The 24,637-nt window shown below is 38.2% G+C and overlaps 1 protein-coding gene across 4 annotated transcripts in view; it reads left to right on the forward strand.

The window, feature by feature from the left end:
• Nucleotides 1-24,637, forward strand: part of IARS1 (isoleucyl-tRNA synthetase 1) — a 98,969-nt gene that overhangs the window by 11,504 nt on the left and 62,828 nt on the right. For all 4 annotated transcript variants that reach the window (XM_036896842.2, XM_057498430.1, XM_057498431.1 and 1 more), the window contains 8 exons: nt 9,092-9,209; nt 13,602-13,749; nt 17,178-17,265; nt 17,551-17,611; nt 20,277-20,372; nt 22,919-23,041; nt 23,514-23,605; nt 24,168-24,266. In XM_036896842.2, coding sequence (XP_036752737.2) covers nt 9,092-9,209; nt 13,602-13,749; nt 17,178-17,265; nt 17,551-17,611; nt 20,277-20,372; nt 22,919-23,041; nt 23,514-23,605; nt 24,168-24,266 — 825 coding nt within the window. The remainder of the gene's footprint in view (nt 1-9,091; nt 9,210-13,601; nt 13,750-17,177; nt 17,266-17,550; nt 17,612-20,276; nt 20,373-22,918; nt 23,042-23,513; nt 23,606-24,167; nt 24,267-24,637) is intronic.

Raw genomic sequence — 24,637 nt, forward strand, 5'->3', positions numbered from 1 at the left:
CCTGGGACCCAGTGCAAAAGGAGCAATTTGAAAAGTGACTAGACTATCCATGAAGAAGATTCAGAGTGTCTGCTGGAGGAGCAAGGGTAGAGGCTCTGGTTTGTGCCATTTTTTTTTTGCTCTCCCTCTACCTTCCTGGGGTTGGTGGGCACATGAAGTCACTGAACTCTCCCAATGCCCTGCTAAAATCAACAGGTACACCCAAGCCCTGCACTCTCACTGCGCTTTACTAAAGCTGAAGGTTGTGCATTCCACAGGGAACACCCCTCGATCACCTGGTTCTGGTGTCCAGGGGGGCTTGCAAACCTGGACCCAATGGGAGTGTAAAAATTGGAAAGACAGTTCTCAGTTAGCTACCACTCGTCTAGGTCACTGCACAGACAGCAGACTGAGAAACATATCTAGTCTTCCTGTAAAGTGTTGTATTGTCCTATAGCTTCAGCCTGGTGGGTAGACTTAAGGTTTATAACAACTCTAAAGGCTACTGTGGTACTGTTGGGTACTTAGACCAGGGGACCCCATTTTTGCCCTCTCCCTCAGCCTCCGTACAGCTCACCAGTGCCTCCCAGTAAAGAGCTTATGTACACGCATCTGGAGCTCTGATTTTTGTAGCTGTCACCCAGTGGACACATCCAGATCACATGGTCTGGAAGCCACCAGGGTTTATAATTGTGGTTCTGTATATGTTTACATACTTTAAAAGCTGCTGCCTGAGTATCTGGCCTCCAGTCACCTCAAAGCTAGGTGCTGATACCTCCCTCATTTGGAACACTGATCACACCCTCAGCATCTAGGACTTAGGGTAAAGCAGGAAAAAAAAAAGGCTGCTTAAAAAATCAGAGTTTTGAGAGACCACCGAAAGCTAGGGCAAGATTGAACAAAAATAGTCATCTCCTATACAATGCCATTCCTTCATGTCTGTGAAAGACAGTTGTTTCACCTAATACATAACAACAGAGTCAAGGAAAATGAGGAAACAGGAATATGTTCCAAATGAAAGAATAAGATAAAGCCTCAGAAAAAACCTTAATGAAATAGAAATAAATAATTTACCTGATAAAGGGTTCAAAGTAATTGTCATAAAGATACTCACCAAACTTGGGAGAAGAATGAGTGAGAACTTCAACAAAGAGAAGGTATAAGAAAGTACAAAACAGGTCATAGAGCTGCAGAATACAATAACTGAATTAAAAAAGCACTAGAAGGGCTTACAGTAGACTAAATAAAGCAGAAGAAATGATCAATGATCTACACAGGGCAGTGGAACTCACCCAACACAGCAACGAAAAGAAAAGTGGATTTTAGAAAGCAAAGATAGCACAAGGGCCCTATGGGACAAATCAGGTAGAGTAAACTTTGCATTGTAGAGGTCCCAGAAGAAGTGAAAGAAAAGGACAGAAAATGTATTTGGAGAAATAGTGGCTGAAAACCTCCTTAATCTGGGGAAAGAAACAGTCATCCAGATCTAGGAAGCCCAGATTGTTCCAAATAAAATGAACATGAACAGACTTTCATCAGGCACATTACAATTAAAGTTTTACGAATTAAAGATAAGGAGAGAATCGTAAAAGCGAAAATCTAAAAAGAGAAAAACAACTTGTTACAACAAGGGAATCCTCGTAAAGCTATTGGTAGGTACTTTAACAGACACTGCAGACTGGAAGGGAGTAGCATGATATATTCAAAGCACTTAAAGAAAAAAAAACTTCCAACCAAGAGTATTTTACCTGGCAAGGTTATCATTTGGAATTAAAGAAGGGAGTTTTCCAGACAAGCAAAAGCTGAAGGAGTGCATCATCGCTAAACTGGTCTTGCAAGAAATGTTAAAGGGGCTTCTTTAACTCCAAGACAAAGGACAGTAATTAAAAACAAGAAAACATATGAAAATATGAATTTCACTGGTAAAGGTAAATATATAGCAAAGGTAGTAGTAGATTAATCACTTATAAAATTAGTATGAAGGTTAAAAGACAAAAATGGTTATAGGAAAAAACATAACTACAAAAAGTAATGGATACAAAAAATAAAAAGATGTAAAGTGTCATATCAGAAACATAAAACATGCTGTTACTAGGCGGCAGGTTGTTGAATAGCTCAGTTCTTGTCTTCTCAGAGGAAAGAATTCAGTCACGAGAACTGACAGAGTTAAAGCTGCAAAGGGTTTTTTATTTAGCGAAGTGACAGGCAAGTACGCTCTAAAGACAGGAGCAGGCTGACCCTGAGGGTGGGTAGCAGCCCATCAGGTTTTACATTGTGCCTTTTTATGGGGAATTTGGTTTCCTCCCTCCCGTTTTGTCATTCTTACATCATCCTTTGGCTCTCCCTTGGTTCTGCCCATTCAACCTCTTTGTGCAAGTTTCTGTTTATCATTTTTCCCATGAACACCTAAGTAAAACTCATGGTGGGGCCAAAACTGCAATGTAGTGATATTATAGTGCCTCAGGGTTATTAATGGATGAGGTTTTCCTTAAGTGCACATGCTCCAAAATTGGGAGAGTCCCAGTGACCCAAATCTTTCACTTATCAGTTTGTGCTGAACCACAAAAGGGGTGGTCTAAGGGAGACAGGGCAGACTGGGGGAGACTGGGTGGTCTGTTGTCCTTTCTCCCCTCCTGCTTATGTCTTTCTAAGTGCCTACTCTAACAATGCAAAGGAACTATAAAAAAAGCTGGGAAACAACAAAATGGCAATAAGTACATGCCTATCAATAATTACTTTAAATGTAAATGGACTAAATTATCCAATCACAAGGTGTAGAATCGCTGAGTGGATTTCAAAAAAAAATACCTATCTATATGCTAGTACAAAAGACTTGAGGTGTAAGGACACACAAAGACTGAACGTGAAGTGACAGAGAAAGATGTTCCATGAAAATGGAAACTAAAAGAAAGCTGGGGCAGCTGTACTTAGATAAAATAGACTTTAAAACAAAGACTTAATACAAAGAAGAGCATTAAATAATGGTAAAGTGGTCAGTCCAATAAGAGGGTATAACATTTCTAAATGCTTATGTCCCCAACATTGGAGCACCTAAATAAGTAGAGCAAATATCAGCAGACCTAAAGGGAGAAGTAGACTGCAATACAGTAATACTAGGGGACTTTAGTACCGCATTTACATCAGTGGGTAAATCATTCAGGCAGAAAATCAATAAGGAAACATCAGCCTTAAAAGGCACATTATACCAGATGAACTTAATAGATACATATAGAACGTTCCATCCAAAAGAAGCAGAAACATGTCCTCAAGTGCACATGGAATATTCTCCAGGATAGATCATGTTTTAGGCCACAAAACAAGTGTTTAAGAAGATTGAAATCGTATCAGCCATCTTTTCTCACTGCAGTGGTATGAAACTAGAAATCAATTACAAGAACAATTAGAAAAATTACAAATCTGTGGAAATTAAGCAGTATGTTGCAGAACAACCAATGCATTAGATAAGAAAGGAGAAATTAAAAATAACCTTGAGACAAATGAAAATGGAATAACATCATACCAAAATCTGTGGGATGCAGCAGAAGTGTTTCTAATTGGGAAGCACGGTAAAGGCCTACCTCAATAAACAAAACTCTTAAGCAATCTAACTTTACACTTAAAGGAACTAGAAAAAGAAGAACAAATGAAACTGGAAGTTAATAGAAAGAAGGAAATAATGAAGGTCAGAGCAGAAATAAATGAAATAGGCAATAGAAAAAGTCAGTGAAATAAAAAGCTGGATTTCCGAAAAAATAAAATTGGCAAACCTTTAGCTGGAATCACCAAGAAAAAAAAAAAGGAGTCTCAAAGTCAGAAATGCAAGAGAAGTTGTAACTGATACCATAGAAATACAAAGGATGTAATGTGCCAACAAATTGCAACCTAGAAGAAACAAAGAAATTCTTAGAAACTTACAGTTCTCCTAAACTGAATCAGGAATAGAAAATCTGAATAAACCAATTACTAAAAAGAAGATTGAATCAGTAATCAAAAACGTCCCAACAAAAAAAAGCCTGCAACATGACAGTTTCACTGGTGAATTCTACCATTCAAAAATGATTCACAAACTCAAAAAATTTAAGAGTAGTGAACACTCCCAAAAACATTTTCCGAGGTCAGCCAAAATATTAGCAAACTGAATTTAACATATTAAAAGGATCCTGCACCATGAACAGATGGCACTTACTTAGGGATGTAAGTATGGTTCAACATCCACAAATCAATGTGATGCATTGCCTTAACAGAGTGAAGGATTGTAATTGTATCATCTCAAAAGATACCGAAAAAGCATTTGACAAAATTAACATCCAATTATGATTTTAAAAGTCTCCGCAAAGTGCATATGGAGGGAGTGTTACCCATCATAATAAAGGCCATATATGACAAGCCCACAGCTAACATACTCACTTGTGAACAGGTAAAAAGAAAGCTTTTCCTTTAGGATTAGGAATAACCCAAGGATGCCCACTCTCGCCACCAACACAGTGTTGGAAGTCCTAACCAGAGCAATTTGGGAAGAAAGAGAAATAAAAGGCATCCAAATTGGAAAGGAAGAAGTGCAATTGTCACTGCAGATCATGTGGTTTTGCATATGGAAAACCCTAAAATCTCCAGCAAAACACCATTAGAACTAATAAAGGCATTCAAATGCAGAATACAAAGCCAATAAACAAAAATCTGTTGGGTTTCTATACACTAACAGTGAACTGCCAGAAATAAAAATTAAGATAAATCCCATTTACTATTGCATGAAAAAGAATAAAATACCTAGGAAAAATATAACCAAGGAAGTGAAAGACGTATATGCTGAAAAGTATAAGATACAACAAAAGAAATTGAAGATGACACATAAAAATGGAACGATATCCCAGGCTCAGGGACCAGAAGAATTGTTTAAAAATCTATATTACCCAGTAATCTACAAACTCATTATAAACTCTACCAAAATTCCAATGACATTTTCATAGAAATAGAGCAAACAGTCCTAAAATTTGTATGAAATCACAAAAGACCCTGAATAGCCAAAGCACTCTTAAGAACAAAGCCAGAGGCATCATACTCCCTAGTTTCAAAATACATTACAGACTATAGTAATCAGAAAAGTATGATATTAGGTTGAAAAAAGACACATAATCAGTGGAACAGCACAGAGAGTCCAGAAGAAAAGCCATACACAGTCAAGTTAAGGCAAAGGAGGTGAGAATATACAAGGAGGAACAGTCTTTTCAATAAATGAGGCTGGAAAAACTGAATAAACAGGTTTGGAAGGTGGGCAGAATGGGTGAAGGAGGTAAAGGAGATCAAACTTAGAGCTTTTAAGTCACGGGGATGTAATGTACAGTATCATGAGTATAATCAATAAAATTGTAGTGCATATTTGGAAGTTGCCAAGAGAGTAATTCTTGAAAGTTCTTATCACACAAAAAAAGAATTTGTGACTTTGGATGGTGATAGATGGTGACTATAGACTTATTGTGGGGATCAATATATATAAACCGGATCATGTTGTACACCTGAAGTCAATAGTATATGTCATTTATGCCTCAGTAAAAACAAACTTGGAAAATTGTTAATAATACTACTTTTTAATCTTTATTTAAAGCTAAAGGAATCCCAAGAAAAAATACGCAGTTTTTCTTAAAAATATGTTTTAGCAAATGGGAGATAGTTTAATTCGTGTATTATGTCAGGCACCTAGAAATTAGACTATAAGAATGAATTAACTAAAGCCATAATTAAGGATTTCCACCAGTGCATTCTGGTATCCACTCGAGAGAGCTGTGTCATTACCAAAGAACCTGAGATGACCATGGCCATTTTTTGGTACATACAGCTTAAAGCAGTACATCTAATTGCTTAATAAAAGTTTTTGACTAATGTAGGAGAGCGATCTAATCCCAATCCCAGTTGTTTACACTTTCTAAATTGCCTTTGTAAAACTTCCCACTATCACAGCTGAATTTTATCAAACATTTAGTGAAGACCTAATACCCATCATCCTTAAAGTTTTCCAAAAAGTAGAAGAGGGGGGAATATTCCCAAACTCATTCTATGAGGCCAACATCACTCTAATACCAAAACCAGGCAAAGACTGCAAAAAGGAAAATTACAGAACAATATCCCTGATGAACAGGTGCAAAAATACTCAACAAAATATTAGCAAATCTGATTCAAAAATACATCAGAAAGATCATCTATCATGATCAAGTGGGATTCATCCCAGGGATGCAAGGACAGTGCAACATTCGAAAATCCATCAACATCATCCACCACATGAACAAAAAGGACAAAAACCACATGATCATCTCCATAGATGCTAAAAAAGCATTTGACAAAATTCAACATCCATTCATGGTAAAAGCTCTCAACAAAGTGGGTGGGTATAGAGGGCAAGTACCACAACGTAATAAAGACCATATATGAAAAACCCACAGCCAACATCACACTTAACAGTGAGAAGCTGAAAACTTTTCCTTTAAAATGGGGAACAAGACAGGGATGCCCATTCTCCCCACTTTTATTCAACATAGTTCTGGAGGTCCTAGCCATGGCAATCAGACAACACAAAGAAATAAAAGGCATACAGATTTGTGAGGAAGAAGTTAAAACTGTCCCTGTTTGCAGATTACATGATATTGGACGTAAAAACCCTAACGAATCCACTCCAAAACTACTAGATCTAATATCTGAATTCAGCAAAGTTGCAAGATACAAAATTAACACACAAAAATCTGTTAAATTCCTATACAGTAATCAAGTAGCAGAAAGAGAAATCATGAAAACAATTCCCTTCACAATTGCATCAAAAAGAATAAAATACCTAGGAATAAACCTAACCAAAGAAGTGAAAGACCTATACTCTGAACTACAAGACACACATGAGAGAAATTAGGATACCAATAAATGGAAACACATCCCGTGCTCATGGATAGGAAGAATTAATATTGTCAAAATGGCCATCCTGCCTAAAGCAATCTACAGATTCAATGTAATTCCTGTCAAAATACAAACAGCATTCAACGAAGTATGGAACATCGTTCTAAAATTCATAAAAAACAAAAGACCCCAGATAGTCAAAGCAATCCTAAGAAGGAAGAATAAAGCTGGGGGGATTATGCTCCCTGATTTCAGGCTCTAATACAGAGCCACAGTAATCAAAACAGTTTGGTACTGGCACAAGAACAGATCCGTAGACCAATGGAACAGACCAGAAAGCCCAGATACAACCTAAGAATATATGGTCAATTAATATATGATAAAGGAGCTGTGGATATACAATGGGGAAATGACAGCCTCTTCAACAGCTGGTGTTGGCAAAACTGGACAGTTACATGCAAAAGAATGAAACTGGATAATTGTCTAACCCCATATACAAAAATAAACTCAAAATGGATCAAAGACCTGAATGTAAATCATGAAATCATAAAACTCTTAGAAGAAAACATAGGTAAAAATCTCTTGAATATAAACATGAGCAACTGTTTCCTGAACGCATCTCCTCGAGCCAGGGAAACAAAATAAAAAATGAACAAATGAGACTACATCATACTAAAAAGCTTCTGTACAGCAAAGGACACCATCAGCAGAAAAAAAAGGTGTCCTACAGTATGGGAGAATATATTTGCAAATGACATATCCAACAAGGGGTTAACATCCAAAATACGTAAGAAACTCAATGCCTCAACACCCAAAAATCAAATAACCCTATTAAAAAATGGGCAGAGGAAATGAACAGACACCTCTCCAAAGAAGAAATTCAGATGGCCAAGAGGCAGATGAAAAGATGCTCCACATTGCTAATTATCAGGGAAATGCAAATTAAAACCACAATGAGGTATCACCTCACACTCGTTAGGTTGGCCAACATAGAAAAGACTAGAAACAACAAATGCTGGTGAAGATGCAGAGAAAGGGGAGCTCTCCTACACTGCTGGTGGGAATGTAAATTAGTTCAACCGTTGTGGAAAGCAGTATGGAGGTTCCTTAAAAACTAAAAATAGAAATACCATTTGATTCAGGAATTCCACTCTTAGGAATTTACCCTAAGAATGCAGGAGCCCAGTTTGAAAAAGACATTATGTTCTACGTTTATCGCAGCACTATTTACAATAGCCAAGATATGGAAGCAACCTAACTGTCCGTCAGTAGATGAATGGATAAAGAAGAGCTGGTACAGATACGCAATGGAATATTATTCAGCCATAAGAAGAAAACAAATCCTACCATTTGCAACAACGTGGATGGAGCTAGAGGGTATTATGCTCAGTGAAATAAGCCAGGCAGAGAAAGACAAGTACCAAATGATTTCACTCATATGTGGAGCATAAGAACGAAGCAAGAACTGAAGGAATAAAACAGCAGCAGACTCACAGAACCCAAGAATGAACTAACAGTTGCCAAAGGGAAAGGGACTGGGGGCTGGTGGGTGGAAAGGGAGGGAGAAGCTGAATAAGGGGCATTACGATTAGCACCATAATGTGGGGAGGGGGCGTACGGGGAAGGCACTATAGCACAAAGAAGACAAGTAGTGACTGTAGCATTTTACTATGCTGATGGACAGTGACTAATGGGATATATGATGGGGACTTGATAATAGGGGGAATTAGTAACCACAGTTGATCATATGATTGTATATTAATCATACCAAAATAAATAAAAATAAATAAAATCCAGGGAAAAGAAACAACCCACTATGGTAAAATTTAAGCAATACACCAGGAAACTATTACGGAAAAACAGCTTTGAAATCCCAACCACAGTTAACATATTGGTGAAAATCTGGTCTTTAAGCATCTCTAATAAAATGTAGACATGTATACTAATAGGTACAGTCTTACATAATTGGTGCCCCATTGTACGTTGTTGTGTCAGTTGCTTTTCTCAACCATCCTCAGTCAATGAACATCTTTCGATGTCAACAGATATTAGTGCTGTTGCTGTCTACATATCTCATTTTATTGACCTGTTGCACTTCACCACATAGTTCCCAGTTGGGAGACATTGTGTTTCCACCTCCTGGCTGACAGGAACTCTATAAACCAAAGCTGGCATAAATTTGAGGAAACAGAATTTTGGTTCCATAATTGTAAAACTTAGTCTCTTTATTTGCTAGGTGGGTCTTCAAACAACTCTATGACAAAGGGCTTGTTTATAGAGGTGTGAAAGTCATGCCCTTCTCCACTGCATGCAACACTCCACTTTCCAACTTCGAATCTCACCAGAATTATAAGGTACGTGAGTCATCACTGGGCACTAAATTATGTGTATAGAAATTATACAGTTGTGTTGATGATGATAACTAGTTAGTCCCAGTGTGGAATGTCAGTCTGGGGAGTCGGTGATTTTGACCATTTCTTACCAAGTGCTGGTAATGTTGCCAGTCACTGAGTTAAGTTTCTGTTAAGATGAAAAATGAGGGACTTTTTTTTTTCCCTGTGAAATTGTGAATGATGTATCTTAATGTGACAGGTTTTGCTTGTTTTGACCATATTTTTATCCCTCTCTTTTATTAACTAGTCCAGCTCTGCCCTGTTTACCTTCAGTCACTGTTTCATAAGGATTATTGGTTTTGGTGATTGACTTCACAGTATCATTTATTTGCTTACAATGTTAGGAAGAAAATCTCATTGGGATTGGTGGTTAGTATTACAATCTTTTCTCTAATGAATGGAATAACTTTCTGTGGTTGGTATGATAGAAGAGTTTAGCTGTGTTGTGTCCCATGTTTACAGAGTATAGTGCTGTACCTTATCTAAGCGGGAAGTAAAAGCAGTAACCCTTCCAAAGCATGAGCAGTTTGTTCTCATGTGTGTGTATGCAAGAGGTGTTTTTATTTCTGACAGTTTCTCTGATCCTCTTTGTTTTTAAAGGACATTTGTTTGGAATTCTTATTTCATGGCTTAGGTTTGGAAATTGTATTATTTGAAACTTGCATTTCAAAAGCACTTTTCATCTTAAATAATGCTTTCATACATCCTATTTGATCTTTGTAAATCCTTGTGAGGTGGGCATGATTATAACTCCTGTCTCTTAAATACCCTCCTTTGATAGTGCTCATGTTGTGTTGTGTTTTTTTAATAAAATATTTTTAGCACATAAAAATGTAGAGAATAGTATACTAAACACTTGGGTATCAAAGACTTTGCTTTGTTAAATCTTAATATATTGCTATATTTATAGCTTACTTTTTAAAAGCACTAACAGAGACATTCAAGCTTCCACAAAAGTAGATGGAATAATGTAATCAACTCCCATGTGCTTGTCAGGCATCCCCAACAACTGTTGACCAGTGGTCACTTGTGACCCTCTACACACATTCCTACTCACTTCTCCCTGGTACTTTTCAAAGCAAATTTCAGATATATTTTATCAGTAAATAATCCATTATATACCTTTAAGATAAGAAATCTTGTATCTTTTTTTAACATTGCTGTAGTACCATTATATTGCCTAAAATTATTATAATCATTTTTAATCCTTTATATTAAATATGCTATCAGTGTTTAATTCTTGGATATCATCTGTATTCACATTTCTATCTGTCTCATATAACATCATACCTTTTACCCTGAGGTTATTTTTAATGTGTTTTTTTGTTTGTTTTAAATCATGAGCTAAGGAAGGTTCATACACGTAATAGTTGTCTTTTAGGTCTGTTTTAATCTGCACATCTCCATTTCTCTTTTTCCTTTTTTTTTTTGCCCCCTCCTGCCCCCTCACAAGTCATTGTTCAGGAAGCAGATTTTGCCTTAAACGAGTTTTTCACAGTTTGATTTTGCTGATTATATTTCCATGGTCTAATTTAGACCAGATGTTCTGTATTTTCTCTGTCCTCAGTATTTTATACAATTTTTATTTTGTTTTTGTGGTTTTTTTTCCCCCCTTCAGCATGTATGTATGTCATTAAGCTTCATTGTTTTATGGGTTTTTTTTGGGTGAAGGGGGTGTTAAAATTTTTATGCAATTACACCACTTGCCTGGTTCTAGTAAATGCATCTGTTTTTTAAAAAGATATATCAAGTATTACAGATGGCAGTTGATTAATTTTGCCTGTTTCGGACTTTGTGGAAATGGAAAGATCCAGTATTCTTTTGTATCTGGTTTTTCTCATTTCTTTATGTTTGTGACAGTCACCCATGTTGTGTGTAGTTGTGGATCTTTTGCTCTAAGTTTTGTGTAGGTGAGTATACCACAGTTTATTTATTTACAGTACCTTTCTCTTTTCCATTTTCTTCCTTACATTTGATAGTTAACCAGGATGATGAATTCAGTATTTCTTTCCCATGCATATTTTTATACTTGTTACTGTCTACAAGAGTATCGATGAACAATACACAGCATTGTTCTGCATGCTTTTTAATCCCTCCTACTATACCTATTCTGCACTAAACTTTGTTTTAAAGATGCTTCATATTGATACATGTAGCTTTAAGTTTACTTTTCACTGCTATATAGTGTTTCATATAACAAATAGATTTCAATTTATTCATTCTTTTGTTAGACATTTGAGTTGTTTTGAGGGTTATAGCCCTTTTTAAAAATGAAAACAAAGAAAGTTGCTATAAATATGTTTTAATATAAATCCTGTGTACTTAGGCCAGTCTTTTCTTTGGCAACTAAATTTTACATTTTAGACTCCATGAGCTAGAGTTTTCTAAGGTTATACTCATTTGTAAGTAATATTCTCTCATTGGGAAAAAGCAAGTTGTGTGAAAGTAAATTGTGTTATGGGAGCAGGTCCTTCCAGTTGTTTCGAAAGGTAAACCAGTGGATATATAAAAGTATAATTTATTTTTTATAATGTCTAAATTTATGATTTTTAGAAATCTGGTTGATTTGATTATGAAGTTCATGCTCATTGTGGAAAATTAAGAAACCATAGAAGATATAGAGGAGGAAAAAATTATGATCTCAGTACCCAAAGGCAATCACTACTACTATTTTACTTAGGTTTTCTGTCAATGGTTTTGCCTTTTTTTTATATTAATTAATGTACACACCACAAATAATGTTTTATGTCTCAGTACCTGTTGCCTAGCTTAGTGAGAAAACAACAGTTGTTTGCTTCTCTGTTTACTTGCTCTACTCCATCTACCTGCACAAAGTGAATTCATCCTTAAAGCCAGCCCCCAGAGAAAGTAGCAAAGAACCTTATCAACTTATCAAAGCTCTCCCTTCTCATGGTTCCTTCACTTAGCTGCACACCGCCCGCCATCTCAGTAACCACTGTCCTCACTACTAACAATATTTATTTGTTTGCTGATTTTGCATTACATATAAGTACCATCATACTGTGTGTTCCTTTTTGTGTCTGACTTTTCTTGCCCAAGATTATGTTTGTGAAAATCATCCATGGTGAGTGTAATTGTAGATCACTTTAATTACTGTCTAGTGTCTAATTTATCCATTTCATTGTTGATGGGCATTTGGGTAATACTCAGTATTTGGCTGTTATCAGTAGTGTTATTGTGACCATTCTAAAACTTGTCTTTTGGGGAGCATATATACACATTCCTGTTGGTTACATACCCAGAGTAGAATTGTTGAGTCACGGGGTTTACTGACATTTAGCTCCAGTACAGGGGTCAGCAAGCTATGTAAAGGCCTAAATAGTAAATATTTTAGGCCTTTTAAGGCAAATGGTCTCTGTCATAAGTACTCAACTTTGTGAAAACCATTATTAGCCCTTGGACTGTATGAAAACAGGTGACAGCCAGATTTGGCCTGTGGACCAACGTTTACTGTCTTCCACTCTAATAGAAACTAGCAAAGAGTTCTCCAAAGTGGTTGTACTGGTTTACGCTCCTGCTGGGTAGCTCTGATTGTTCTGCATCCTTGCCAACACTTAGCATTTACCATCTCTTTTCACTTCAGCCCTGCTGTGTTTGTGTATGGGTTGCAACTAAGGCTAATTTTTGTTTTTTGATGTGATTTCAGACTTACTTAAAAGTTGAAAAGAATTTTAATACACCATTCATTGAGATTCTCTAAATTAACCTTTTATCATGTTTGCTTTACCCTCTCTAAGCAGTGGAGGTAGCACAGGACCCTATGCGAATAAATTGCAGACATGGTGCCCCTTTTCCTCAAGATACTTAAGTATATATTTCTTAAAATCACTACTGTTCTCATAAGTAATTGAAAGTAAGGAATCAACATTGATACAATATATTACCATCTAATCTGTAGAACTGATTCTGATTCTCTTAATGGTCCCAATGGTAAACATTTTAGCAAAAGAAAATCCCAGCTTGTGTATTTTGTTCCTTGCTGTCTCTAATCCTCTTTTAAACAGTTCCTCAGTCTCTCCACATTTCACGGTTCTGACATTGGAAGGGCACAGTACTCATCAGTTCTTTTGATGTTTTTTTTGTATGAATAAGTTGAAGTTTGTAGAGCTCTTTTTTTCTCAAGGCATCGTAAAATGCAGTTGGTTTGTGTCAGAGATGAGTTTTTCTACTTTGGAGAAATTTATTAACTTTGGAGCAATTTGTTAAATACTTTGGAAGTTCAGTTTATTCTCAAAAATGGTTTATTTTATTCTTTAGGATCAGCTCCCTTTTCTTCCATGTCTTTTATTATGGATCTTCTAAAAGAATTCTTTGTATCTCATTTTATTTCAGGATGTTCAAGATCCTTCAATATTTGTAACTTTCCCTTTGGAAGAAGATGAAAATATATCTTTGGTTGCTTGGACAACCACTCCCTGGACTCTACCTAGTAATCTTGCCCTCTGTGTTAATCCAGATATGCAGTATGTGAAGATTAAAGGCAAGTGTGAGCCTGGTTACTTATGACATGAATAAGATAATTTTAACATATTTTGGGAAAGAATGAAGTTTACATTTCTTGGAGTAAAAAATGTTTTTGAAAAATGTTAGACTTAAGCAGAAAAATAACCTCCAAAAGTTTTTTTTTAACTCATTTCTGAATGAAAAAGTAACACAAAACAATTACTACTACAGAGATATAAAAGCAAAAATTCCTTACAATTTTTACCATATTATAATATACTTTTACACATCATTCCCCTATTACAGATGAAGAACTAGAGATTCAGGCAGGTGGCTTCTCATCATTAGGAATCTCTGGTGTGGTTTGTTTTTTCAACACCACCAAGAAATTAACTCAATTCAGACAACAGTTACGTGGAGTTAGTGTCAGATCCCACAGGTTAAGGATTCAGTCCTGCAAAACTGTCACTACACCCCCACTTCATACACTAGTCACAAGTCCAGGTTGTCACATGTACTTCTGGCAGACCCCTGACCCCTCCTCGAGTTTTATTTGCCAATGGCTCATAGAACTCTGTGAAGCAAAGAAAGCTGTATATTATCAGAATAGCAGCCCAACATCAAGGCTGAGGAGCTTTTCCAAATCTGCCTTGCCCCATTGAGCGAAGGGCCAAGTTATATACAATCAGCAAAGAAATGTGGGGGTCAGGGCATGAACTTGGAGGGCCTTGGAGCTTCTCAGAATTATGGGCTGATCCCATCCTCCTCCTGCTGCCTGGGAATCCTGATGTGGTTCATGTTGACACCACATTTGGTATCAACTCTGCAACACAGATGTTATCAACCAACATCACCCACCCCCATAACTGGCTTCAGGGAAGAAGACAAAGGACAAAAGGAGGTTAATGATCCTTGAAGGTGACTGTGGAGAGCCTAGTGAAGGTCTAAGGGAATAAAGAAATAGTGGCTGTGTTTACTTATGAGATTACCAGGTTATTGTAAAAGGCTAGTATAAAGGATACTCGTGGACAGTGCTTGAAATTCACACGGGAGAGGTTGTGGAAGGGAGCTGAGTACAGGTACTAATGCCCCCATGGAGCTGGGCTGGTAAATGCGTTCACTAACCTGGAAGCCCTCAAAACTGCATCCTTTTGGGTTTTTCTATCAATATGTAGGCATTATTGAGCTCCCTCCACCACTGGCCAAGGATTTAATCAATCTCCAGTACCTCTCCTCTCCATAGGTGGGGGGATGCAAGTCAGTCCTGTAATCTTGTGGTTGGTTCCCCATCCTTGAGTTGCCTTGGGGGCTTTCCATAAATCATCTCATTAACATATCAAAAGACGCCTATGGTTCTCATCACTTAGGAATTCCAAGGGTCTCAGGAGCTCTGCCAGGACTGGGGACTAAAACCAAGTCTGTATTTATTAGAAATCATAATATCACAGAATTGGCACTAGGACTTAAGGACTTTGTGCCTTTCAAGTATGTATTCCCTGGTAGAGTTAACCATAATCTCAATGAGGTCCTTTGCATAGATATTAGTAATGAAAAGGAAGAGTTACCTTCAGGTTTTGATAGTTTATGGAGGGAGGAGGGAAGCCAGGGAAAGAAAAGAACTCATGAACAGAAAAAAGTCTGCCATACAGGTGTTTAAAAACAAAATTCACCTGAGTAAATCTGAAGATGTAATTGGGTTTATTGAGTGGTTCATGAATCAGGCAACATCCAGTCTCGCACATAGAGAGATGCTCCAAGGAGTTGTACAAAATGAAAGATTTTCATAGGATGGAGGGCGGGGCAGGAAGTTATCAGCAAAGGAAAAGAAGAGACTGCTTCTAGCCAGGTCCCCTTCCCTCAGGAAGAGCAGGGGGTCTTGTCATGCAGATGGCCTCATTTTTGTGGGAGATGCTGAGGTGCCTGTGACAGATTACCTCTTAGGTGCTGACCAGAAAATTCCTGGTTGACTGTTAAAAGGTCATATTCCTGGAATTGGTGAATCTGTCAGTCTTGGTTTGGAGGCCAAATGACTTCATAGTGGCTTTTGGAGCATTCTTTGTTGTTTCTTTGTTTCTTAGGCAAGACAGTGAACTTGATTCCCAGTAGCTTGTGCTGGCAAGCAAAGCATATTGAGAAAGGAATGGGAAGGGACTGGGCCAGAAAACGGGTATTTTTATTGTTATTGAGCTGTGCACTGAGAGTGGACAGGACCGAGAGTTGGTGGTGGTATTATTTAGTTGTGCATTGGGAGTGGACAGGACCAATGATATCCACTGGGAGAGAGCTGTTGTCTGCACAGTTTGGCTCTGTGTCTGCTGCTACCTCTCTGGACCTGCAGCCTGTGTTCCTTTGTCACCCATGGGAACGTGGCTGTTCTGTGGTGAGCCTAACAGCCTTTGGGGCATCGGGCGTAGATGTCAGTCATGTCAGCTGTACTGCCTACATACCACTCTTGCACTTGGTAGGCTTAGTATCCTGAGTTTTACTCATAAAATGCAGATTCCACTTACTGTGAAGTCCTCTGAGGTCAGAGTTGGTGAGTGGAAGAATTTGTTATTTGCAGCAGTGTTTTCATAAACTGCAAAAGCCTTCAGAACAACCCATACTCATTTTTCTTGTAGTGAACTGAATGTACGTCATAGGCTATAGTAAATTCTTGGATATATCATACTTCACAGGTGGGAGTTTAAATTAGCCTAAATTTTGTGAGGCAGTTTGTCAGTATCTATTCAATTTTAAATGTGAACCAGATATCTTTAATAAAAACTTGTATATACCTTTTCTGTTCCTAGGATGGTATCTTCCAGAAACACTTCCAGTAAGAGTACAAAAGTACATACAAGGATGTTCACTATCCCAGTGTTCATAGTAGTAACAATTTGAAAACAACCTTAATATCTAATATTAGTTATGTTAAAAATAACTTGTACCTCCATAACATTGAGCACTACAGAGCTATTTATAAGAATGAGAAGGGTTTGTGTGTTGTAATTATGGAAAGGTATTCACAAAATACTATGTGAAAACAAGTTGCAAAACTGTCTGAGTTACATCCTATAATTATTAAATTACCTGTCTAGATAATATGTATGTTATGTACATATGTAGAAAAATATAGATGCTCAAATAATAGTGTCTGGGTGGGGATGAGATTAGGCATACATTTACTTTGTGAGCTTCTTGAATTTTTAAACATTTATACATGCTACTTATGGTTGGAGAAAAATAAGATTAATTTTGTTAAAACTGATAGTGATGCAGTTAACAACTGCTGAGCTGCCTAACCACATCTGGTGTTGTCTTTTCCATGTCTGGAAAGCAGCGGGCCCTGCATTCTTTGCAGTGTGTCTTTGAGTGCTGAGTTCCCTGACGCAGGAGCCCAACAGCATAGTATGCTGCTGTGCGTCTTCAGAGTCTGCCCGAGTCTGAATATCCCTGAAGTCCACTTTTCCCTTACTCTCACAGATGTTGTCAGAGGAAAAATACTCATTTTAATGGAAGCCCGATTATCAGCCCTCTATAAAGTGGAGAGTGACTATGAGATCCTGGCTCAGTGAGTACACAAATCAGCATTATTTGTGGATGTGTGTGTACCTGCATGCACACATGTGGATCTTTGTTGTAAAAAGTGAGGCATTTTTTCACCCAGAAGCTGTTAATAATCAGGATTAGTTTTAAGTAGTAATAGCGAGTATGTTCAGGTCACTTGTTCCAGCATTAACCACTAAGGAATAAGTAAACCAGAAGAGAGTGGTGACTTGAGGTGGCTGATGTAGCTGCAGCTAATTTATTTGACAATTTTAGTCGAATTGTGAATTTGCCTTTCTCTTTTTTCTAGATTTCCTGGTATCTACCTCAAAGGCAAGAAATACAAGCCTCTGTTTGACTATTTTGTGAAGGTGGGTTCAGGGTGTCTCCCACAGGGCTCTCCACCACTCGTGCACTCTCAGCTGGAGTTGTGTTCACATTGTGTGGCTGTCATATTGTTTGTATGAGTGCACCTGAGTCAAAAGTCTGTTTCAGTACTAACAAAATTAAATCCTATTTGTATTGCATTTTTATTTTAATAATTAAAATCCTGAAGGAATTTTTTAATACTTTTTACTCAGATTACATAAGAAATCATTCTTTGGTAAGAATTATATCTGTGTATTTTTATTGTTTATAGTGTACATATCTCCTGGGACATTTATTTATTTTTTAAAATTTATAAAAGTACTCAGAATAAAGCCTTGTGTATAAAAGTGAACATTTCATTTCAAAGAAATTGATGAGGTGATTGTTTTAAATCTAGGTACCACAACAGAGCTCATACATTTATAACTTAGTTTTCTTAGGAATCATAAAGCTGTTTTCATTTTCAAACAATAGAGAACCCACAGCTGTGGTTGCAAACCCCATCACCACCAACAAAAGAATAAGGTCAGCAGGAATTTCCCATTGTCCTTATTTATAGGTCTAGAAGTAAAACAATGAGCAGCACCCTCAAACCAGGCATTACAGGTTAGGTGGAAATATATTCAGTTGGGCATAGCATTAGTCTGTAGAACATTGCTTCACAACCGAGGCTAAAACATTTGCTTACCTCTCTGTTCTGGTTCAATGCAGGAGAGGAGTTTGGTTACTGCAAGTGACCTCTGCCCACTGGGCTCTGTCCAAAATATTGCTCACTTCTGTCTCTTCATTTTTGTGGACCTTGAGTGTTTTCCCATGTTTCCTGTCTGCTGAGTAATGGCATTATTCCTCATTGTATATAGCTGCTGAGGGACTTCTGTAGCTCTGCCTGGTCCTGTCCCTTCTGTGAGCCTGTAGTCATTTGCCAGCACATCCCTTGCCAGGTGTTCTGCACTTGGCACAAGGCTGACCTGCTTCCTAACCTCACCCTCAAATGTTTTAAACATATTCTTTGCTTCTGTCAAACTGACCCTTTCTTTTCCTCCTTCCTACCTTTGTTTTCATTAAGTTTTTTTCCTGTTTAAAAAACCCCTCCCCTTTCTTTAATATCACATTTGCTCAAATACAACCCACTTTTCAGGGCTGAAGTCAAATAGCATCTGAAAAAGCATTTTTTGAAATGGTTTCTCCATCTGAAAAATGTCATTATTGCTCTCTTTGTATATGTTAACATATTCTATTTTATGTCATATTTTTTTGTCTTAGAATTCTTCTAGTAGATCAGTGCCTCTTAATTGAGAACCTGAGGAAAGCTCAGCCCTCTCAGAAAGAACACATGAACACACTGGTTAGGAACTTTGGGTTAAGTTAGAGGTCTGTCTGGAATGTACACTCAGGACATACCAAATTGAGTTGAATCATACCTATCCTAGTTAGCTTCCTGAAATTTCTGGGACCTTCAGTGAGTTTTGGACAAATGATGTAAATTCTTTGATTTAGGACAGAATCATCTGATGTATACCTAAAAAACACATATTCTGAAATACTGCGTGGGAACTCTGTCTGGTGACTGCTGACACCACTCAGCCTTGGCAGGATTCAGAGTTAGACCCTGAGAGACAGGAGTGCAGTGGGGTTTCTTTGGCTCCAGTTAGAAACACAGCTGATTCTTAGGACACACACATTCTCTCCTACTCTGCACACTATTGAAGATGCACCTTTTAGCACACATCATACCAAACATATTTCCAAGTGATTTGGATTACAGCAATTAAAAATACGGGTTATTTTTCAAGTTTAGTTTTAAGCCAGTGCCAGAGAAGTAAAGAGCTGTGAGGTAGTTGAAAATAACATTATCTTTGGAACCAGAAGACACTTTTTCGGGTCCAGTATTCATAATTTTTCACTAAAGTAATTCGGACAAACCATTTCATCTTTGTTCTGAGTTTTTTCATCTGGGAAATGGAAATAGAACCAGCCAGAATATTTTAAAACATGGGAATACTAATACCTTTTTCACAGGATCATAGGATTTAATGTGAAAATTATTTCCATAAGTACTTTTTACAAAGGCAGAGAGATAAGAAAGCAAAGGGTTTGTTTGACTGAAAGGAAGGGTGTGTGGAAAGAAATGGGGGAAGGGGTAGGTGGGAGAATTACAACAGTGTACCTATTGACCCAACTTTCATGTTCAAAGAAAATCAAATTAAAAGCATTTCCCCCAGTGTCACAGTGGGCAGAGTACCTGTCAATAGAACATGTAACTGTGGGCACACATGCTGACTGAGAGGAGCATGATTGAGAATACTAAGTGCACAGGGCTGGTCTAAGAACACACTAAGACTGATAAAGTGTAGGTGGGTCAGGCTAGTGGGTGGGGGGTTGGGAGAACTCATAAAAAAAACAGTTTTGTGGCCAAGGAAGTTAGAAAATTTTCTCTGCAAGTCCTCAGATAATTATTTCATGTTTACCTGATGAGTCATTATTCATGGAAAAGATGTGTTGAATTCACATGTTTCTTCCCAGTCAAGATTATTTTGTCTTTTCTATTTATGAAAATAAGTTTTCATGTTAAAAGTTCTTTTGGTCTCTTACCAAACACTGTTATTGAATTAATACTGTGATACAGTAGTGTTTCCCCTGTTAAGCCTGCTGTCCTTTCTTTTCCAGTGTAAAGAGAATGGTGCTTTCACAGTGCTTGTTGACAGCTATGTGAGGGAGGAAGAAGGCACAGGGGTTGTGCACCAGGCTCCTTACTTCGGTGCTGTGAGTAACATAAATCTGCAGACATACATATAAGACATGAGTGTCAGCAACCGCTGGATCGTGTGCATGCATGTGTTGTGCTCCTCATCCTTATTCCGGGGGGAGTCCAACTCTTTTCAGGCTCACTGCCCCCCAAAAATGGCTTGTAAAAAACCTTGTATCTGCAATTCCTTTTCACACTGAGCTTATTTCTAAAAATGGTGGCCAAGGCCTGGGTGTTCTGTGTTTTCTCATTTTCTAAAATGCATTCCATGTTTTATCCATTCACAGTTTACACGTGGTATACTTTGCTCTTTGTGGTGTGTACGTCTTGGTGAGTTTTGAAAAGGGCAGAAACATGTAGTCACTGACTGTCAAAATGCAGGAGGTCTCCATCCCCTCTCCTGTGTTCCTGACTACTTACCCTAGGAACAGAAGGAGACTTGACATATCCTCAAACCTGTACAATGAGAGTGATTTTAAATTTTGCCCAGAGTAGTTTTTCTAAAACTATTATTTTTAATGTAATGTATATGAGTATAAAACAGATGCATAGGGGTTAAGAGCACCTGTTTTAGAGCAAACTAGTCCTCACCTCAGGTCAAGCCTTGCCCCTAACAGGCAGCCCAGGTAAGTTAGTGGCTTCTTTTGCTTCCTTTAAGTTGGGTGATTGGAAGGGTAGATGCCTGGCTTTTAAGAATGGACCCAGCCCCCTTAGAGGCCTGCAAGTTCACTCCTGGGTCATTTTGTCAGGGGTCTGGGCGGCAGGGAGCTAGTCTGTCTCTGTCATTTTACTATCATACTCACCCTCTGTGGGGATTTTCATTACAGAAATGTTCAAACATGCACAGAAGTAAAGAAAATACTCTAATAAAACCTTATGTTCATCTCATCCAGCTGCATTAAGTATCAATATTTTGAAAATTCTATTTTATCTGTTTAGTTCTCTGTTCCCATCCCCACATCTTTTTTATTTTGTCTGGAGGGATTTGAAGCAAATCATGAACATCATGTCTTTCATCACAGATACTTCCACGCACATCTCTGACTGATAAGGACTTTATTTTTAATATGGCCACCATGCCATTGTGATAGCCAATAGATCAACAATTTCTTAATATCACCTTATACCTGCTCAATATTCAAATGGATTGGAAGCACTCTTGAATATACTATTTATTGTGTTTTAGGAACTGGTCAAATTTCAGTTACTCATAATTTTAGAGTCAACTGGTGTGGTTGCTACACTGATAAATTTGAAAAAGACCTCTTGGTTTGAATTATAGTTTAGTTTTTCTTTTAAAGTGTATTTGTCATTTACTATAGTAAACCTTGCATATCTGTCCTCAGTGCCAGGCAAGTTAATGTTGTAGACAAATCTGTAAACTGCAACCTTCATCCCATTTGGTAGACATTTTCCAACAGACCTTCTATGTGGCAGCCTTGCCAGGTGTGCTGAGTGGCTTCTGCAGACTCTGTGCTCGGTCTTTCTGGCTCTGTTCAGGAATGCTGCTCTCCAGTCAAAGTGGATGGGCTGTATGCTCTACACTAAATATCTCACATTGCTGGGCTTCAGCGCTTTTCCTGTCTGTGTTGCACAGGGTGTTCCAGGTGTTCTCTGATGGCCCCACAGTTACGCTCTTGCTCCCAGCATGCCCACCTGGGGTACCCCGTCAGGCAGCCTCTCAGCACAACAAGAGGTGAACAAGGCCCAGGCAGAAGCACACTGATTTTCCACCTTGTCTTGGAGTCAAATCAGAGTGTGGTTTGACCATGTAGCCTAAGGCAGTCCTTAATTTTGGAGTCAGGCAGCCTAGCACAGCAATGAAGATCTTGGACGTGGGAGCCAGGCTCCCACAACAAGCGTTGCCACTGTGCAAGTGAATTACTTCTTTGTGCTCCAGTTTCCTCATCTATATTGGTGGTTTGTGTGAGTGAACACATGGTAGAACCCAGTGCACTGTCTGCCTTCCTGGCAGGCTTGCTGCGAAGAATAAATGAGCTAACACATAATGCAGTCCGCAGTCAAGCCTTCAGAGCACTGTGGACAACACTTCATAAATGCTTGTTCTCATTATTGCCAACACTGCTCACAGTGTGTTCCTGAAGCACCATTGTGTCATCCAGGTGAGCTGCATCACTTGGGCCCAGTCCATTAACCCATAAAAGGAATACTTCAAGTTTAGATCAGTGTTGTCATCCTGGGCACTCCTGGACAGGATGCAAATCCATGCACACATCAAGCTTCATATGGCAGTAACAGGTCATGCCTTATACCTAATGTGCTTCTGCTTTGTGCATACGTGGACTGCTGTTGTAAGTCAAGTGTGATTGAGTTTTAATGCATTTACATATGTCATTCAGGGAATATAAAACTCTGCTATATAGGGGTCTGTGATGGCTGGCAAGATTGGACTAGGTGGTCCACCTCCTGTTGTTAAATTACTTTCAGTTGAGAGGAAAGTTAATGTTGATTACATTTATACAGAATGATGAGTCATTCTCTCTTGTAAATCCTCTCTCTCATACCCACACTTGCACTGTTTTTTATTCCCTCTCCTCCTCAGGATGACTATCGTGTCTGTATGGATTTCAACATCATTCGGAAAGACTCTCCCCCTGTTTGCCCTGTGGATGCTTCAGGCTGTTTCACAGCAGAAGTGATCGACTTTGCTGGACAGTATGTGAAGGTCCGTGTCTATGACATAGGAAAGTTGCTTTCATCATATTTCTCTTGTTAATAATTTTTTTATTAAATAATTTCCACAGCTGGTGAAAGGAAGTCATTTTTGTTTCATTTTGTTTCAGCACATAAAAGCAGAAAAGATAGACCTAATGTCAGTTTCATTCCAAGGGTCTTGTGCCTTGAGAGGAAGCATGCTATAGTTTCAGGGACAGGGGTCACAGAAACTGGGCTCCAGGAGCAGCCTGTGGCCTTGGGCAGTTGTGCTGTTTGAAACCTCAGTACCTTAAATGGTTTGGAATATACTTGTAAAGTACTTAAAGTGTTAAAGTGGCTAAAATGTGGATCAATTATTTTTATAATACTTGTGCCTTTTGCTCATAATAAAGGTATCAAAATACCAGATTTTAGTAATATACTTAATTGTACTGTAAAGTAATGTAGGATATCTTAATGGCTGGGTTTTAATTTTTCGACAGGATGCTGATAGAACCATCATCAGGATCCTGAAAGAACAGGGCCGACTTCTTGTTGCCGGTACCTTCACTCACAGCTATCCTTTTTGCTGGAGGTGAGAAGTGGAGACCGTTGTAGCTAGAACTTCAGATCCATGGGCATGCTGGGCACGTGCACCCATTCCACCTGCTTGTGGTTCCCATATCATCGTGTAAGAAAAATAGACATACAAATACATTTTGTGTTGGGGCCACATTTCTTCAGGATGAGACGTCTCTAAAATTTTCTAATGGAATGTGGCGAGAAACAAAATGTGATAAAAGTTTTAATCCAAGATCACACTATAAAGATGTGGGTGAAACAGAATGCTTAGTGCATGAGGTTCTGCTCCCATGTTTCCTCTGTACTTGAGTTGACATTATTCCCTAAACAACTCTCACACACTAGTAGAACTAGGTTTCGTTTTTTGTTCTGTTCTTTTATTAGCTCTTGCTTTCTTGGTATTGTAGAGGCAGATGACTGATGCTGTGGAGATAGGTAGTATTTGCAATAAAAATGAATATTGAAAGAGGACCCAATAGGTGGTGGTAAGATCAGTAAGAAACTAAAGGTTGGCCTTACCTTGAGTGCCAGCAAACCTCAGTCTGACCAGCCAGGCTCTGCCTTTTGCTTCCCAGGTCAGACACACCCCTCATTTACAAAGCAGTACCCAGCTGGTTCGTGCGAGTGGAACACATGGTGGAACAGCTGCTGAGGAATAATGACCTGTGTTACTGGTAAGCAGTGAGATTGGTGTCTTCACAATGGCCTGTATGTAATCGTTACACTTCCCTCAAATGGTGATAATTTTAGTAGACATCTTTCACTACATATTGTGGTAATAACTTTTTTATCCTGTATTTTCAGGAACAGAAAATAAATAATGCTGTATAAAGAACTAGCATCCTTCTTATGATACGGCATATGGGGGGGGAAGCATTTTTGTTTTTTTTAAACCCAGTGAAAATGAGAAATTGCCATTTACTTGACTTAAAGAATGGAATGACTGGAAAACAATCTGGCTGTACTCTCAGAGTCTTGTTAAGTTTAAGTAATAGTCATTTTCAGGATAAACATTCTTGAATGTACCTACAAAGCCATTATGCTC

This window comes from Manis pentadactyla, chromosome 3 (genome assembly GCF_030020395.1).
Source record: "Manis pentadactyla isolate mManPen7 chromosome 3, mManPen7.hap1, whole genome shotgun sequence".
In the NCBI taxonomy this organism is placed as follows: domain Eukaryota; kingdom Metazoa; phylum Chordata; class Mammalia; order Pholidota; family Manidae; genus Manis; species Manis pentadactyla.